Genomic DNA, 17,217 nt, shown 5'->3' with positions numbered 1-17,217 from the left:
AGTGAAACAGCTGTGGAGCAGTCGTTTTATCATGGGGACAGGGGGAGTGGAAAGCACCAGAATCTGGCAAACCGATATTGGTCTTTTAATACCGTTCTGATATTCAGGGTTGATACTGAGGGATCATTTCCATGAATTATTAATATACTAATTATGTTGTCGATTAATTATTTGTTCTACAAAGTGTCAGCTTATTATGAAAAATGCCTGTCACAGTTTCCAATGGTGACATATTCAGGTGTCATGTTTTGGCAGACCAACAGTACAAATATATTCAGCTTGCTCTCATAGAAGACAAAGAAAGCCAGAAAACATTTTTGCTTCAATGATTAATCAGAATTGTTTGCCAGCTGACAACATACAAGCAGGACTGTAGCTAATTTTGCAACCGGGGTAGAGTTTACATTCAGTTTGACAAGGACTCGCAACACTCAACATCAAATTGATGCCCGTGTATGGGAATCCAACCTGGGCTCAAAACGTTGTACTCTTGCTAAGTTAATTAAAGAGAATTTTTTTAAAAAGGGAATATTCTACAGTATCATGAGTCATGACTACATTTTTGGACTCTTTCTGTGTGTGTGTGTGTGTGTGTGTGTGTGTGTGTGTGTGTGTGTGTGTGTGTGTGTGTAGGTGTGTGTGTGTGTGTGTGTGTGTGTGTGTGTGTGTGTAACTAGCTGATTCCAGTATATATGAGCCTTAATATATTTAGCTTTCACTATTTTAAGTGAATAAATAACTAAATAAATAAATATGTAAATACATATATAATTTAGTATATATCTGATACATGTCCATAATAACTAAATAAAATAATCAATATGCAAATACATAAATAATTCAACATATATATCTGATATATCTCCACCAGAACTTCATTTCTGGCAGTGGGAGAAGACCTTCATGTTAGAAAATCAAATTTACCGTGAATATATTTCAACAGCAGAATTAATAAAATACAAAAAATTAAATAAAAATTAGAGTGTCTTGCGTGGGAGGACTGGAGTTGACTGAAGGCAGGTCAGTTTCCCCCTGCTTTCATCCCTTGAGCTAAGCTAGGCTAAACTCATCACGAGAACACTGAACAAGCCCATACACTTGTATGCTTGAGCTAACTGATGGCAAATTAGCATAAGCCCATTTTAGCATATTTCAGATTAACACAAAAATAACTGAATACATGTTCATACAGTGTTTTGTATGTATGCACCAAATGATTGGCTAGCAACAACTTAATATCAGTATTAGCCCACATTGTTGAAGCCTAATATTTTCTTACTGCCCAGTTGTAGTTAGCATCAGAGCTAACTTAAATTGCTCTGATGCCTCGTGGATGTTCGTCACTACAGTTGCTATGTCATTTTCTGGACCATAATTTGTAGCTATATAGTAAAAGTAGAGTTATCTTTGGGAAACCACCAGTTTCCGAACAAGCTAAAAATGCAGCAGTCAACACTAGCAGGAGAAGACGCTTACCACTTAGCCGAACTGGTGGCTTTTCTAAATCATATTATTGAAATATGTCAGCTCTTTAAGTGTCCCTCCAGTGCTTTTTTCGAGACTGAACACACCAGGGTAAATCAGATAAAGAAATGATGGTTCTGAGGATATTTCTGTTGACAACTTGATTTTATGCTGCGACTGCGACCGCTCGAAGCCACTGACTTGTGCTCTGCAGCGTTAAACTGAGCAGCATGGAGGGTTGAAAGCGTGTGCGGAGTTGCACTGTCATCATGAAGGCTGAGGGAGTGGTGAGTAGCTGGCCTTTGAGGCTTTGGTGAGGCAGCTCTGTTCCCACCAGACTTAACTGATCACTCCCTGCTTTAATCAGCAAACCTCAGGCCAGGCTGCTCTCTACCATCGGCTTTCTGAACACTCTAGGTCCGATTTCTTTCATGATTCAAACTGAAATTAGTTTTCTACCAAAAGGTTGTGTTTACAAGGGATCCTCCTCGAGCCCCCACTAGCTTCTAATCGACGTGTTTGACTCAGCTTAGGGTTCGCCTTATGAAACAACAACCCACAGCTATGGAAACCCTGAGAGGCAACAGCAGACAAAGGAAACGTGGGTTGTCATGGGGAATCCAAATAGATATGTTTTGTGAGGGGTTTTTTTTTTCTACTGCTGTTATTTATAAGTTGTGATTCAGGAACAGGTAAAATAAAACAAGTAACTTTAAATTTAGATAGCAACTAGCCCTGTTTGTTTGCTTACAGTTGTCTTATATATAAAGAATCCCCTACACAACACTGTAGAGGGGAACTGAAATTGTTCCACTGGGAATCAGAAGTAACCCCATAAAACATGTGGCACAAAGGTCACTCAGTTACAAAAAAACACATATTATGAACAATTCTCTTTCAAAAGAAGGAACTACATCATAAAATCAACCCCATGTCACTTATGTAATAACTAAGTAGTTTTAAACATCTTCTCATGTTCTTTTATGAGAATTGTAGGATCCATTTTTTTTAGCTTGACCCATATAAGGAGTAAAAGTCCATTATCAAGGTCCAGTGTGTAACATTTAGGAGGATCTATTGGCAGAATGGAATCTAATATTCATAGGTATGTTTTCATTAGTGTGTGCGGTTACAGCGATATACCATGCTATGAAAATTGCCCATTAGTTTATCTATCTATGGTATTGAATTCTACTGTATTAGGGTTGTTAAAAACTATATAGGACATGTGAAATTATAATAAAGCATTGTAATAATAATAATTAATTGTGTAATACCATATACCTTGAGAGCATGATATTTCCGCAGTTATCGTACTGTGAATATCTCACACTGTTGCAACCGCTGTAGTGTATAATCACATGAAAATAAGAATCGTTGTGTTTTTGTTAGAATGACCCATTTTCATCTAGAGGAAAGTGGGTCCTCTTCTGGCGGAGTCCGCCATGTTTCTACAGTGGCCCAGAACGGACAAACAAAACACTGGTTCTGGATTGGCCTTTTGTTTAGTTTTTTGCAACTTTTGTGGCCACTGTAGTTTCTCCTACACACTTTTGGATAGCCCAGGGTATTTAGTTGGTTGCAATGTGCAACCGCTAGATACCAATAACTCCGCCACAAATCCCCTAACTTTATGAAAATTGAGTAGTGCTTTAAGCCATCACATGATAACCACCTACAGTTCATATTTGCTAACAACTGCTCATCCTTGTGGTTGTCTGTATTCTTATATAATTTCTGCATTGAATTGTCATTGTGAGTTTTAAAGCTTACTTGAAACATCAGTAATAAAAAGGGCCCCAGAGTGAAGACCCACAAAATGTGATTGCACCATTGATCCTTGGATGACGTTACGCAATACCCCACATCCCTGTGTGATAAAGTAACGTCTCATTTAGTTTCAGTAAACTGGTCACACCACATTTAGCAGTGCAGTGCAACTGAACACTAACAGTAGTACTTGCTCAGTCTCACACAGCGTTGTGGAGGAATTTTGGCTCTGTCCTCAATATAAATCCACTTCAGCTCAGTGACATTTGTTTGCTCCCAAGCAGGAGTTGCTTGTACGAGCTCTGGATTTTGGACTTTCCGAAAACTGTAAATTTCTTGTTCTTCAGACGTTCTGATGTAGAATTCCTGGTTTGTTTTGGATGATTGTCATGCAGTGTGACCCAGTGTTGCTTCAGCTTAAGCTCAGTGCCCGATGTGGTTCTGAGCAAAACCATGAAGTGATTGAAAGTCATACCGGTCTTGATGCAGCGAAGCATCTGCAAACTGAGACGCCACTGCCACCGCATGCGAGGGTCTTACCTTGGAATGCAGTGTTTGCTTTTCACCAGACATAACAGGGGGCCATGCCAACCACAAATATTCAGTTGTGACTCATCTGTTCACTTTGTCCCAGAGGTTCATTCAAGTGTTTTTCACACATTTTACACTCACTTTTGTCTTCCTAAGCAATGCTTTGTGCCTTGTTATCATTCTCATCTCTCTGAATGTGAGGCTAGAGAAGCTGGCAGAGAAGTCTGCTGTAATTTCTGCTTCTGGACCACATTTTTGTAATTTGGTGAAGCCTCCGAGCTTTAGGATTATCTTTTACCTTTTTCAGACAGACAGGTGTCAGCATATTTATTTGTGAGAGCTGCAAGAATTTCTTTTGCTCTGAATGAGTTGTGTGCTAATAACCTCAGCCAAAGTGACTGCTGGATGTCGGTGGGGAGGGGCCGGTCATATCTTGAATCCTTATGAGAATATATATGTGCAGTGATGAATTTTGTAATGATTACCTAATGTTTAAAAAATGTGTTTGGTACAATTGGTCATTGCTTTTTCTGTCTCCATCTTTTTATCTACATCTGTAAAACTAACTGCTCATCTGCTCCAACCAGAGTCAAGAAAAGTAGGACCTTAAGTGTGCCAGTGGTATTTTCTATGGAATGATTACACTGTACTTCATCAAATATTACAGCTACCTAAAAACTGAGTCACTATTGACCGTTGGCTAACCCCCACTACCCGTAGTTGCTGTTGCTACTCAAGCTTTCCATTCTCGCAAAGCACACGTGAGTTTATAACGATAATGGTGGCAGATTTACTACTCCAAAGTCTCTGGAGTTTTTGAAACAATGCATGGGTCCTTGTTTTCAGACGGAGGTAGACAAAAGCGGCTTCTCACTTCACCTCATCTCTCACTAGCAGCTTTAATCAGATGTAGCTAACAAGCAAATTTTTGGTCAGACATTTGAACTAATAGTTATATTGTTATTGTTTTATGAATGACAAATAATATGTCTTCTTTCAAATTCTGCCCAGACCTTTTTTCTTTTTTTAAAGTAGGGAAAAACAAAAATCAGCAGTAGCTATCCAGCTAACTAAGCTAACGCCAGCTCAATAAGAGTTAAACTTGAGAGCTCTGTGAAAGGGTTTCAAAATGTACCATTAAATGGTTACCTACAGAATATCAAGCTAAAAGACTGATTCTAAAGAACATATACTTTATTTTAAAAAAAGCTGGTCCCAGGTAAGAAGTCACATGGAAACAGTATTGCTCTTGTATTACTGCGTAGAGCTAGTCAGTGCTGGCATTGTAAGTAGGGAAAACGTAACATCAGACTCTGCCATTCTCACATAACCCTGTTCAGAAGCTTAGCTTACATACGGCAGTAGATCTGTGCTTTATGTTAGCATTTTCAAACAGTATGTAACTCTTGTAATGTTACAAGAGAAAAGGCTTTTAGGGTGAGGACTAAGGGTAAGGTTACAGTTTTGGATAAGGAGTTTGCCTGTGGTTCCTGGACTGTAAACTACTGAGCGTAACCTGTAACCCCACAGATAAGGCAGTGTCAAACGCTCCTTGGCCTTGGAAGTAAGGCGAGGTTAGGTTGCTACTATGGGTAGTAAGCTAGTTAGCCAGATATGCTCATTTTACAAGCTTACTTTTGAACATTCCTTACACTTTTTCTCTCATATGTTTGGTTTAAGAAGGGTCATGGGTATGAAAGGGCAATTTGCATGAAAATGTAACAAATTTATACTTAAACTTTATACTTATTTATTTTTTCCCCCTATGATGCATCAATAAAGGAACATCTTGTCTTATCTTAATGTCACTTCTGACAACGCAGATTTTTCCATCTGTGCGGTCGCTCTTCTGTTGAGCTATACATTTGTCATGGCAAACAAGGAACCAAAAAAATAGTCTTGTCATACCACATCTACATAATAAAAGAATGTATTATTGTATTAAAATGATACACATACTGTCACCTTTAAGCAGTGTAGACTACATGTATGGTTGTCTGTATTTCACATTTCTTATATACACAAAGTAAAATTACATGTTAGTGAGATTCTACAGTAAGGGACACTTTGTCTTGCACACTGTCTTACATGGTGACAAACTGAATGTCATATGTATCACAGGACGCACTTCTCCTTTCCAGTCTTTCTCATGGTTGTGAAAGCCTGCCGTGTTTATATATAAGATCGTCATTAACGCTAAATGTTACCCAGGTGTTAGTGTGCGGCAAAGCTTTCTTTTAGCTCTGGCTTGATTTACTGTCTGTTGGTGTATGGGTGTGTATTCAAGTGGTTTCAAGGCCCTTCCTTAATCAGCTTCCTTCAGCCACCGCTTCTCGCACTCTCTTCCCTATTTCTGATTCTCTCACACACGTATGCAATAGTATGTAGGTCTACACCTTTGGGACACAGCAGCAACATAAAACCCAAGCCGCCGCCAGCACACCAGTAAACTGACTCTGATGTCTCTGACAGTCTCTGCTGTGGTCACAACTGCTGCTTACTGAGCTCACAGTGGTGAGGTTGCATAGAAAAGTGTGGGTGTCTTTTTTTTTGAGTTCATATGATTTGCATCTTGTATATACAGCCCAGTTTTGTTTTGAACTTCCAATACAAGTATGGTTTAAAAAGAAAAATGTAGGGTTGCCCTCTGCAGCTGTTACACCTGTTAAACCTCATATTTGTCAAACACCTTAAAAGACATATCAAATTCTTTGTTGGGACAGCATACTTTTACAACACACAACATATTAATAACATGTTTTGTCTTTTTTTGTCTTTTGTACAAAATTACAATTATTGTAGTAGTAGTGTTAAAAGCACAATGCATGCTCTGTAAACCAAAGGTTAGCCATAGCACTAAAATTCAAAACACACTTGGACAGCATTGAAACTCGCTATTTAGTTTTTTAATATATATGCTAACACGAGACAATTACTGAATTTGTAACGATACAAAATATATCAGCAATGTTTGTTAAAGACAGAAACTAGATATGTCTAAATTCTAAATTATAACATTTTAAATAATCAATTTCATAAACATTTATTTTAATATATACAGCATGTGTATGCCTGCAAATTATTTTGATGAAATAGGTTGAAATATACTGTCAGGGTCTTTAAATTTGCACCAGTAGATTTGTATTTTTTTACACTAAGGGGCAAAAGAACTTCTAAAACAAGCAGGGAAACACACACCTCTGCCCTGATATAAATTAAAAAAGTTATTAAGCTGCAAGCAAAGGTTGCCTATCTACACATTCAACAGATGTGGAACACCATTAGCATTCATTTGGAGTCAAGCAACCTGACAAATTTAAGTCTAATAAAGTACCTAGCTGTTTAGCTCCTAAATGCTCCACTGTGTTCTCCAGCTAGTAGCTAACTTTGTCAGTCTGCCATGTGCTGCTGGGCAGGGAATGTATAATGAGTTTTTATCAGAGCCAGTTAGTTAAAAACAATAACCTTCTGCTGGAAAAAAGATAGTTGGGACAAGTGAGATACAATTGGAGTACATTTCTGGATTGTAGAACCAAAAGCAGACGTAGAATTGGGTGTGTGAAATAGCGGCACTCATAATGTTGTGATAGTATACTTCAGTTCATGATTAAATATGGTGGAAACACTGCATGAGCTTTTTTGCCTTCAGTTTCATTTAAAATAGTCGTAATAGTAGTAGTTAAAATTATAAACACAGATTACAGGCACAGAACGTAAGCAAATTGTTGGTTTCACATCCAAGCGTATTAACAGCCGCCTTCAAAGACCTGTAAGAATCCTACACACCTGCAATCCTAATACTCTGTCAGCATGCAGTCATTAATACACACACGTGTGCCAACACACAAACACACACCTCTCTGTAGCACCTCCACCCGCCCCGTCCCACAGCAACAGCGAACAACATCTCATGCTCGTGCTGAGGAAGCTGCTTGCTCCCCAGAGGTGGAAACCACATTAGCATGTACAAGCTCTTATCTTCTGAGTGGCAGCTAATTAGATTCTGTGGCCCTAATATGAATAATCTCATCTGCCGTTCCTTCTCCTGCTTATCAGCCGAGCCTCCAGGTGATGCTGAGGTAAGGACGCAGGCAATGAATGGATAAATCACTTTTCTCTCTGCTCCTTTCTTTTAATCTTTAATCTCTGTTAATGCGTTACACAGCCCAGCAAATGGAAACTTGTGTAATCGCCATGGCTAAATGAATGAGCGGCAACCTTGTTTGTTTTCTGTAATCAGGACTTAAACATCTTTGTTCAAATCAGAACACTGTTTGAGTAAGCCAGTTAGTTTAGCATTCGCACCACACTCTTCTGAGGGATTGTGAACAATACTGTATTTGGCTTTCCTTTACTGACTGACTGATCGGTCTCTTCAGTTATTCAGCCAGAGGAAGAAATGACACACTTCAAACTGGGTGTCCTTAGTTATGGTTAAAAGGAGTCATTCCTTCTGCTGAAAGGAATCTATGTTAATGTCTTCCTACACATGCCATGTATCATCTTCCACGCTGCTTTGAATGAGCTTACGAGTAAACTGACGTTTCCTCTGACTTGTGATCCATACTGTTCTGCCCCCAGACTGTGTTGGCCTCTGCTCACGGTTTGTCTTTCTCAGTCGTGACATAAATTTACAATTACTCATCAAAAGGTGGGAGTGGAAAAGATTATAAAAATATCCTGCTTAAAAGCAAGCACTGTTACCTTGAAATTTGTACATGTTATTGGAAAACAAAACTAAATTAGATATATTTGTATCACTAGTGGAACAAAAAAATGTAACGTTGGCTGGAGGAAGGGATGTATCTTTTGTTGCATAAATCAAAGATTGATCTGCTAGAGCTTCCACACTAAGACAAAGTCAAAACTAGAGCTGCAACAATTAGTCAATCGGCTCCATGGGTTTCCTTAGCCAAATGAAGCTGATTAGATTGGAGCTGCACTATCAACCTTGTTTCCAGCAGCAAGCAACTATCTCAGATATAAATCCACTCTACGCTCCCTGATCAGTTTGTTAACATAGCAGAGCATTTAGCAGCTAAAGAGTCAAATATTTCCCACAAGGAACTACAACAGGGTTAGAAAGAGAGTTAGACTGGACTTACAACTCAAAATCAATATATGCAGCTTTAAACTACTACTACATACACTTGCACAATCTTCTTACAAATGTAATATAAATGGATTTTTCTGTTGATCATTGCCTGATTTGATCTTTATATTGGATACAAATGTTAAAGCTGCAGTAGGTAATTTTTATAAAAATAACTTTCAGGATACAGTGAAAATTTCAGCAATAATGACAAAAGTTATTTTTTACAAAAGTTACCAACTGCAGCTTTAAAGTTAAAATGTAGTGAAGTAAAATAAATAAGTCGTATTATAGTAAAAGTATTACTGACTTGAACAAAGGTTTAGATGTAGAAGCAGCACATACCAAAGCTTTTTACAGTAATTGCCAAATGCAGTCTTCTCCAAGCTCTAATGCATTTCCATGTTTTCCTATCTGAGGTGACGTTTGCTGAATTTCTGTTTCGATATTCACTTCAGCCCGTCAAACCAGGGAAACGCTGAATAATTCACAAGTTTTCTCTTTCCAGTGACAATGTTTGTACCCAACTCCAGCAGCAGTTCTGTTCAGTCCACAACTTAAAACCTTTTCCACATTATTTCCTTTTCCTTTAAAGCATGCAGCCCCACCGTTTACAGAGTCAGAGTTTCCGTATAGGTGTGGATGCAGAACAGTTCTCCTTTTATTCCCCATCTGCTGCCAGAAAACTCCCGAGGATACAAACTACTGTACACAGAACAAGATCAATTTGTTCCTCTGCTGCTTTACTCATTCAGACAGAGATGTCCAGAGAGAGGTCACTTCTCTGGGTTTCTCATTGTTGCATTGCACTCACTAATCATACACTGCTACTGCACACATCTCAGAATATGGATTTGTAAATTGTAGGTGAACATTCTCAGTGTTGTTGAGGACATAATTAGATTCCCCCCCTTTTTCTACTGTGCTCTTTTACAGGCTGAAGGCTCTAGTGTCAACAGGAGGTCGTAGTGTGCAAGCAGCATGTGACTGGTAGGTTAAAACAACAAATGTGTATACAGTGCATTCACATATACACAGCACAAGAAAATGTGTGGTATACTGCCCTCTGCTGTTGAAAGGTGTTGCTTGCAAGTTGTAAACAGTAGGCACATTATATCTTCTGTATTTTGTGGATGATTTCTAATTTTCATATTTAAAGCTGCAGTAGGTAATTTAGAAAATTTTAGAAAAATATTTTTTGTCATATTGGAATATTAAAACTTTCACTATATCCTGACAGTAGTACATGAGACAGATAATCTGTGAAAAAATCAGGTTCCTCTGTTTCATTGTTCAGGCCCGTTGGATTCTTGCTAATGCCATTAGGAGCACTAGAACGAGCCAGAGGAAGCTGATTTTTTGTCTCATGTACTTTCAGGATATTCTAAAAAATATATTTTAAAGTAACCTACTGCAGCTTTAACTGTGGCATCATGTCAAGACTTTACCACAGTTCCATACCCCTCTTTCTCTCTCAAGGCTGTTTTCCCATTTGGATGACCCGTTCCTGGATGACCCTCTGCCCAGAGAGTTTGTCCTCTACCTGCGACCCAGCGGACCTCTACAGAACCAGCTCTCCCACTTCTGGCAACAGAGCCGGGTCACTTGTGGCAAAAACAAAGCCCACAACATTTTCCCCCACATCACCCTCTGCCAGTTCTTCATGGTGAGCTGGAGAGTTTAACTGATACTGCACGGTTTTATGAAGATAGACTATTGGATGATTATATATCCAGCAAACACTTTACATGCAGCATGTGAGCTAATAGGAATATATGTTAAGTGCCAACTTAAAGGTTCCTTGTGGAGTTTTATTTACATTCACTGTTACTCACCAAAACCATCAAACATTTTTAAAGCCAAGATTTTAAATATTTAAAATCCTGCTTTGTTTGCATCCATGTTTCATGGATACAGCATTGGAGGCGGGGCTTTGTTCAGTCCTTTGGATAAAGCCGGTTAAGCCCTCCACTAACTTGAAAGGGGATAAGGTGATTCTAGACCTTCCAAATGTTATCAAATGGATCTAATTTTTATAATAAAATGACTAATTTCCTGTGGGGCAAAATGATCTACCCTTTCATAGCTGCTCCTTTCATTGTGAAAGGTTATGGGAAAAAGTCTACCAAAAGCCATCAAATGTCAATCAATGGAATAGCGTACAACTGCCGGCAATAATGTTTATCGCGTTGCTTGCCCACCTACCTGCATGAATGTGTCTCCTCATATGTATGCTTGAAACAAACAAAACTGGCACCCACTCCTTAAAACATTGCTTTATAGTGCTACTAGTGGTAGACTCCACAGGGAACCTTTAACACGTCATTCTATGTTTGTGTACTGTTGGGCATTTGAAAATTACCAAATGAAATTCGTCCTCTAAAAATAATCAATAATTAAAATTGTGAGTAAAAAGGTTTACTGTGAGAAGAGTAACAGAGCGTTCCTCACGCTCACAAGGGTCATTTATTAACGTTCACCAGCAAACTAAGCGTAAGAATCCATCACCGATTCAACCCGTGAGACAACAGAAAACCCTTTTCTCTTTTTATATCCTAACTTTTAAGCTCACTGCTCCTCTCAGGAGTGCCCCTGCTTCCTCTCGTGTACCAGATGCCAAATATCACCCAAGCCTGTCCTGTCATATCTGAATAAATGTGTTACACTTTTGCATACACCTGCGTCTGAATGACAGTGAGTCATTACTTTAACAGGAATTTAAAGCTCATGTCTGAACATCACCCTTCCTTCTTCCAAACAGTGTGCAGACCACAAAGCAGAAGCTCTATGCGAGGCTCTCCAGGCCACTGTCCAGCAGTGGCGGGGTCGATTTCCCAGCCCGCTGCCTCTAGAGCTCTACACATCCTCAAACTTTATCGGCCTCTTCGTGGAGGAGCTGGTGGCAGACATCCTCAAGCAGTTTGCAGCCGACTTTGCGGCAGAGGCAGCCAGGAAGGCAGGTAGGAACCACTTCAGAAAGTTTCTCAGCATCAGTTCATGGTAGTCACCGTGTAATGTGTGTTGACCTGCTTTCTCTTCCAGTGCTGGCAGTAGATGATTGGACGGGATAGCGGTCATGTTGGGTTGTTAAAGCACTCACTCAATCCGTCACCATGACTCTTTTTAAACACAGCCGAAAATTTGACTGGACTGCCAGACAGCATTTCAGGCAGTGAAGTGCCAAATCAGATTAGAGCCGCGGTGTTAGCGCTAATGCTCTGTCATATTTCTGTTTTACGGTAAAGAGACAGATTAGAGCATGTCATTAAAATCTGATGTGGAAGTGTTGAGTGCCGTTGGTGTTTACTCTGCAGCAACTTCTTGAGCGGAATATTTTTCACAGATAACAAAAGCTGCAGATTTAATGCTTTTTTATGGTGAATTGTCGATGTTACACACTGCACTATATAAAACAAACTCCTTTCTCATCTTTCAACTCCAGAAGTCCATGTGGAGCCTCACAAGAAGCAGCTCCATGTAACTCTGGCCTACAACTTCCCCACCAATCACCTCCCGTCACTGGAGAAACTGGCCAAGGGCATCGAGGTCAAGCTCGGCTGTGATTGGCTGGCAGTCCTGTTCTCCCGGGACATTCGTTTCGCAAACCATGAGGTAGCTAATATTCATACTAACAATGCATGTATCACCAACAGCATCAATACATACTGACTCCTGATTATTTGTTCTAAATGTTCTAAATAACTTAAAATAACTTGTCCTGCCTCTACAGACCCTGCGGGTGATGTACCCCTACACACCACAGAACGAGGATGAGCTGGAGCTGGTTCCTGGAGATTTTGTCTTCATGTCTCCAGTGGATCAGAGCAGCACCAGTGAGGGTTGGGTTTACGGGACCTCGCTGGCCTCTGGGCTGTCTGGCCTACTGCCTGAGAACTACGTCAGCCTGGCTGACGAGTCTGACACCTGGGTCTTCCACGGGTGAGCGGAACACTCTCTCTTTTTATTTATGCTTATACTTATATTATATATATATACACTACTCACAAAAAGTTAGGGATATTTGGCTTTCAGATGAAATTTCAGAATGAAGATGCACTATAACCTTTCCAGGTGATCTTAATTTGACCTTCTACTTAAGTGCCCTACTTTGATGATATAATATCACTGTAGCATCAACTTTTTACATTTTCCATAAATTTCACCCGAAAGTGGAATATCGCTAACTTTTGTGAGTAGTGTATATATATATGTAACACACCCCTGCATATAACAAAAAAGTTCCTTGAGACACATTGAAATGAAAGCAGAGAAAGAAATTCTGTCATTGTATTTATTTTGCTTAATAGCAGTTACATAGGTCCCCATCATTCATTTTTACTGAAGTACAGCTCAGGTAAACTAAGTAATATTTTTTTTAACAACCATAAAACTGCATCATGGTTTTGAGTTTCATATTTTAGCCAAGATCTCAGGGCTCCTGCATTGTTAACCTCATATCGCAAAAACCTTTCTCTTCATCTTCATGTTTTCTGTTAGGGAATGTGTTGCCACATTTCTAATAGCATGTAACGCAAAAACATAGCCCAACTTGGGTAGAAAGCACCAAATAGTAGTAAACCTCTGGTACGGTGGACAGTGAGGGTCACATTTAGCTCAGCCGTAAACATTCAAAAACACAGCAATGTAAACCTGTCCCTACGCTGTGATGCCAGATTATTTACTGGCCACCTGGCTGGTGACCCAAAAAAGTTTACTTGCATTTGCTGCATGAGAGACAAAGACAGAGATGCACATCAATAACAATGGCAACAGTAACAACTATACTAGTAGAAATACCAGTTTGAAAGTTAGGAATTAATGATATTAAACCTGAACCACTGCAGTGTTTGGTGGTAATCTCTTCTAAAGGAGAACGCGTAGAATTGTTTTGCACAATAAATACAAAACCTTATTTTAAAAAGTTCCCCTTAGTATGTTTTCAGGACAAATGTTTCTTTAGCTCCTATATGACAAAGCTGTGTTGTTAAAGGGCCAGTGTTTAGAATTTAGTGGCATCTAGCGACCTAACCCTCTGTAAAAACAGCTCATTTTAAGGTAACAAAAACACAATGATTCTCATTTTCAGGTGCTTATACATTAATGAAAACATATCTATAAATATTATATTCCATTTCTGCCAAAAGATCCTCCTAAATGTTACACACTGGACCTTTAATACAAGAATACTCCACGGATCATCTTTCCTCAGTTGCTAAAAGAAACAAGTGATTTAATGTTGCATACTGTACTGTTCTCCTCGTCCACCACAGCTCCCATTCATTCTTCAGCTGTGGGCCCAGTGAAAAGACCAGCAAGGATAGAGGGATGTTTGACGGACTGCTGGACAGCCGACGCCCTGACAACACGAGTCCTGGAGACACGCCCACCCTCAGTCTCATTTGCCACCCAATGCAGGTAGCTTTGTGTTCATAACTGATGAAAATGTTCACAATTCCTGTAATACTTGCATTAAAATTCAACATGTATGCTATCACAAAGCCATGTAATTGACTTTTATTTCCAGCAGGTCCTGCGGATCAGCGGTGGTCACTCTCGGCAGCCGAAGAGGACGCTTTTTGTCTGTCGACACGGTGAGAGGATGGACGTGGTCTTTGGCAAACACTGGCTCTCCCTCTGCTCCGACAGTAAAGGTGAGAAGTCAAAGGGTTGGGCTGTTTCCCTCCACTTTAAAGAAACCACCTTACATCTTAGAGCATGTGTTTCTATTGTCCTGCAGGTAGATATGTACGCTCCAATCTGAACATGCCTCCCAGTTTGCCGCTGTGGGGAGACAAGAGAGATTACGACATGGACGCTCCCATCACTGTGTTTGGATCCACGCAGGCTCGACTAGTGGGTACGTCCCCAATATGGATCTTTTTGATGCTCTAATGATGTTGTTGCATTCTGTATGTGAAATGTGCTAAACATGTGCTCTTTTCAGGTGAGGCCCTGTTAGAGAGTAACACAGTCATAGATTTTGTGTACTGCTCTCCCTCCTTGCGGTGTGTTCAGACTGCACAGAACATCCTCAGAGGTAAGAACTCTTCAAGAAAATATCATTGATCAGGGATTCTCCAACATTTAAACTCAGGATAAAGACGATCATGTTGAATTTAATGAACTTAACAGAAATTAGAATGTAGTGTGCTGGGGATGTAATGAGGGTGAGCTCTGATGAATTGTTTGTGTGAACAGGTCTGCAGCAGGACGGTAAGCTGAAGGTGCGAGTGGAACCGGGGCTTTTTGAATGGACCAAGTGGGTTTCTGGGAACTCTCTGCCTGCATGGATACCTCCCACTGACCTGGCTGCAGCCCACTTCAGCGTGGACACAACGTACAGGTGATACACACACCATGTGCAATTAATTATATTCAACGTGAGTCATTAGTAATGTAAATGTATTTGTCATCTGCTTTTATAAAACGATTCGTAGGTGTTTGCGTACCAGAACTGTAAAGAGATTGTATTATTTAGTGTTTTTGGTTGAAGCATGTCTTAAAGTCTGCAGTACCTTGTAAATTCTGTAAACCAGCTATGTCCATGTCAGGATCCTGTAGGAATTTTCCCAGTGATTTGATTGGTCAGTAGAAGGACTGTTGACATGGTTTGATATGATAACCCTGACTGGAGCATTTTAGCAATGTAGCATAGGTTACCGTGTTGACCTAACCTGGTTAAAAGTTTGTGATTTCAGAAAACCTGATTTAAGCTCAAAGACAAATGGCTAGCCCGCTAATCTCGCTCTGTGATCATCGACTGTGGGCATTTTTCATTAATTTCTATCAGGGATGCATGATCTATATATCAGGGCATATATCGGTTAGTGGTATCGACTGAAGAAAAAATCATACATCCCTAATTTCTTTTCCTCTAATGTATAGAAACAAAACAGTGGAATGTTCTCAGATAAAATCCTTAAAGTGCTGCCCACGTCCTCCACCTACACAAATATGTAGCCTCTGTGTGTATAGTGGGATGGTTCACACAATACGTAACACATACAAAGCCATAGCATATTCAAATGTTACAATGTATACAGTTTCATTTGTCTGTTTTTAACATCTGTGAATAAAAATATTCTGCATATACTGTATAATATTCATACAGGCTACCTGCAGCAGTAGTTCCTCCTCCTTTATACCTCTGAAGTATCTGCAGATAGTTTTTACTTATATATATATATATATACTAGTGTTGTTTGTGTGTGTGTGTGTGTGTGTGTGTGTGTGTGTGTGCGTTGTGTGTGTGTGTGTGTGTGTGTGTTTGAAATTTAATCTTTTTTCACTGAAAACAACCTCAAACCACAGTGCACTTCCAACAAAAGCCTCCACTCAAAGATTTATAGAACAACTGCAACACAGTTCTTACATGTGCCATTGGTTATCTAATACAGTGGTTCCCAACCTGGGTCAGGACCCCCACTAGGGGTCACCAAAACTATATCTCAGCATCAAATTGTTATTGTCATTTTTCTATATATTTTTTTATTGCCTTGGTACATGGGGCACTAGCTCTACCAGGTGAGCTACTGGCTTAATTACACAAACTTCCTGCAGTTATTGTGTTCACTATTTGGATTCATTGTAAGGTTTATCAGTTGTTTTCTACTGTTATTGATATACATTTAATATGAAATATCCATAAATATGTCTCTTATTCAGGGGCTGTCCATTCACTCAGTGATAGAAAAAGGGGCCCCTTAAGTGAAAAAGGTTGGGGACCACTGTTCTAATACTTGGTATTTGTCTCCATACAGACCTCTGATCCCAATCAGCAAGCTCACTGTGTCTGAACCCTATGAGAACTACATGAGCCGGAGCTACCAAGTGACCAAAGATATCCTGTCAGACTGCAAAAACACTGGTAAGAGACATACAGCAGAGCTCCTGCAGCGTCTGGAAGATGTTCTGAACTTTTACTTAATTGTTTGTCCACTGCTGATGTTGCATCCTGCCTGGGTTTCCACTCTCCGTAGGAAACAACGTGCTGATTGTAGCCCACGCTTCTTCCTTAGAGGCCTGCACACGCCAGCTGCAGGGCCGCAGCCCACAGAGCGCCAAGGACTTCATCCAAGTAGTCCGAAAGGTCTGCATATCTTCTTTTTTTTTATCTAATCCATCAGATTTTTTTCCTCTTATACATCCCACTTTTCTATCCATCCATCATTACTTCCATCTGGTTTCCTCAGTTCCTCTCCCAGTGCACATTGTGGCTGTATGTGCAAAAACATGAGTGTATACGCTGAAAACTCCACTCCATACATCTTACCCATGTGTATGAATGAAAGAAAAACACACTCAAACACTTTTTTATTTGCCAGCTAAAGGGGAAAACAGATGATGTTTTCCTACATTGT

General features: G+C 39.8%; 1 protein-coding gene across 2 annotated transcripts in view; it reads left to right on the top strand.

Moving 5' to 3' along the window:
• The window catches only part of ubash3bb (ubiquitin associated and SH3 domain containing Bb), a 50,090-nt gene that overhangs the window by 26,197 nt on the left and 6,676 nt on the right, over positions 1 to 17,217 (top strand). Inside the window, exons 2-13 of one of the 2 annotated variants that reach the window (XM_051397835.1) lie at positions 9,794 to 9,847; positions 10,337 to 10,523; positions 11,619 to 11,817; positions 12,300 to 12,469; positions 12,588 to 12,796; positions 14,128 to 14,272; positions 14,385 to 14,508; positions 14,595 to 14,714; positions 14,802 to 14,894; positions 15,056 to 15,200; positions 16,618 to 16,724; positions 16,837 to 16,946. In XM_051397835.1, coding sequence (XP_051253795.1) covers positions 9,794 to 9,847; positions 10,337 to 10,523; positions 11,619 to 11,817; positions 12,300 to 12,469; positions 12,588 to 12,796; positions 14,128 to 14,272; positions 14,385 to 14,508; positions 14,595 to 14,714; positions 14,802 to 14,894; positions 15,056 to 15,200; positions 16,618 to 16,724; positions 16,837 to 16,946 — 1,663 coding nt within the window. Of the gene's footprint in view, positions 1 to 9,793; positions 9,848 to 10,336; positions 10,524 to 11,618; positions 11,818 to 12,299; positions 12,470 to 12,587; positions 12,797 to 14,127; positions 14,273 to 14,381; positions 14,509 to 14,594; positions 14,715 to 14,801; positions 14,895 to 15,055; positions 15,201 to 16,617; positions 16,725 to 16,836; positions 16,947 to 17,217 lie in introns of both variants that reach the window. The other variant, XM_051397834.1, reaches the window with a different exon arrangement.

The sequence above is a fragment of the Dicentrarchus labrax genome, unplaced genomic scaffold, assembly GCF_905237075.1.
Source record: "Dicentrarchus labrax unplaced genomic scaffold, dlabrax2021, whole genome shotgun sequence".
Lineage (NCBI taxonomy): Eukaryota > Metazoa > Chordata > Actinopteri > Moronidae > Dicentrarchus > Dicentrarchus labrax.
Note: the sequence above shows the minus strand (reverse complement) of the source record. Positions and strands in the feature narration are given on the sequence as shown.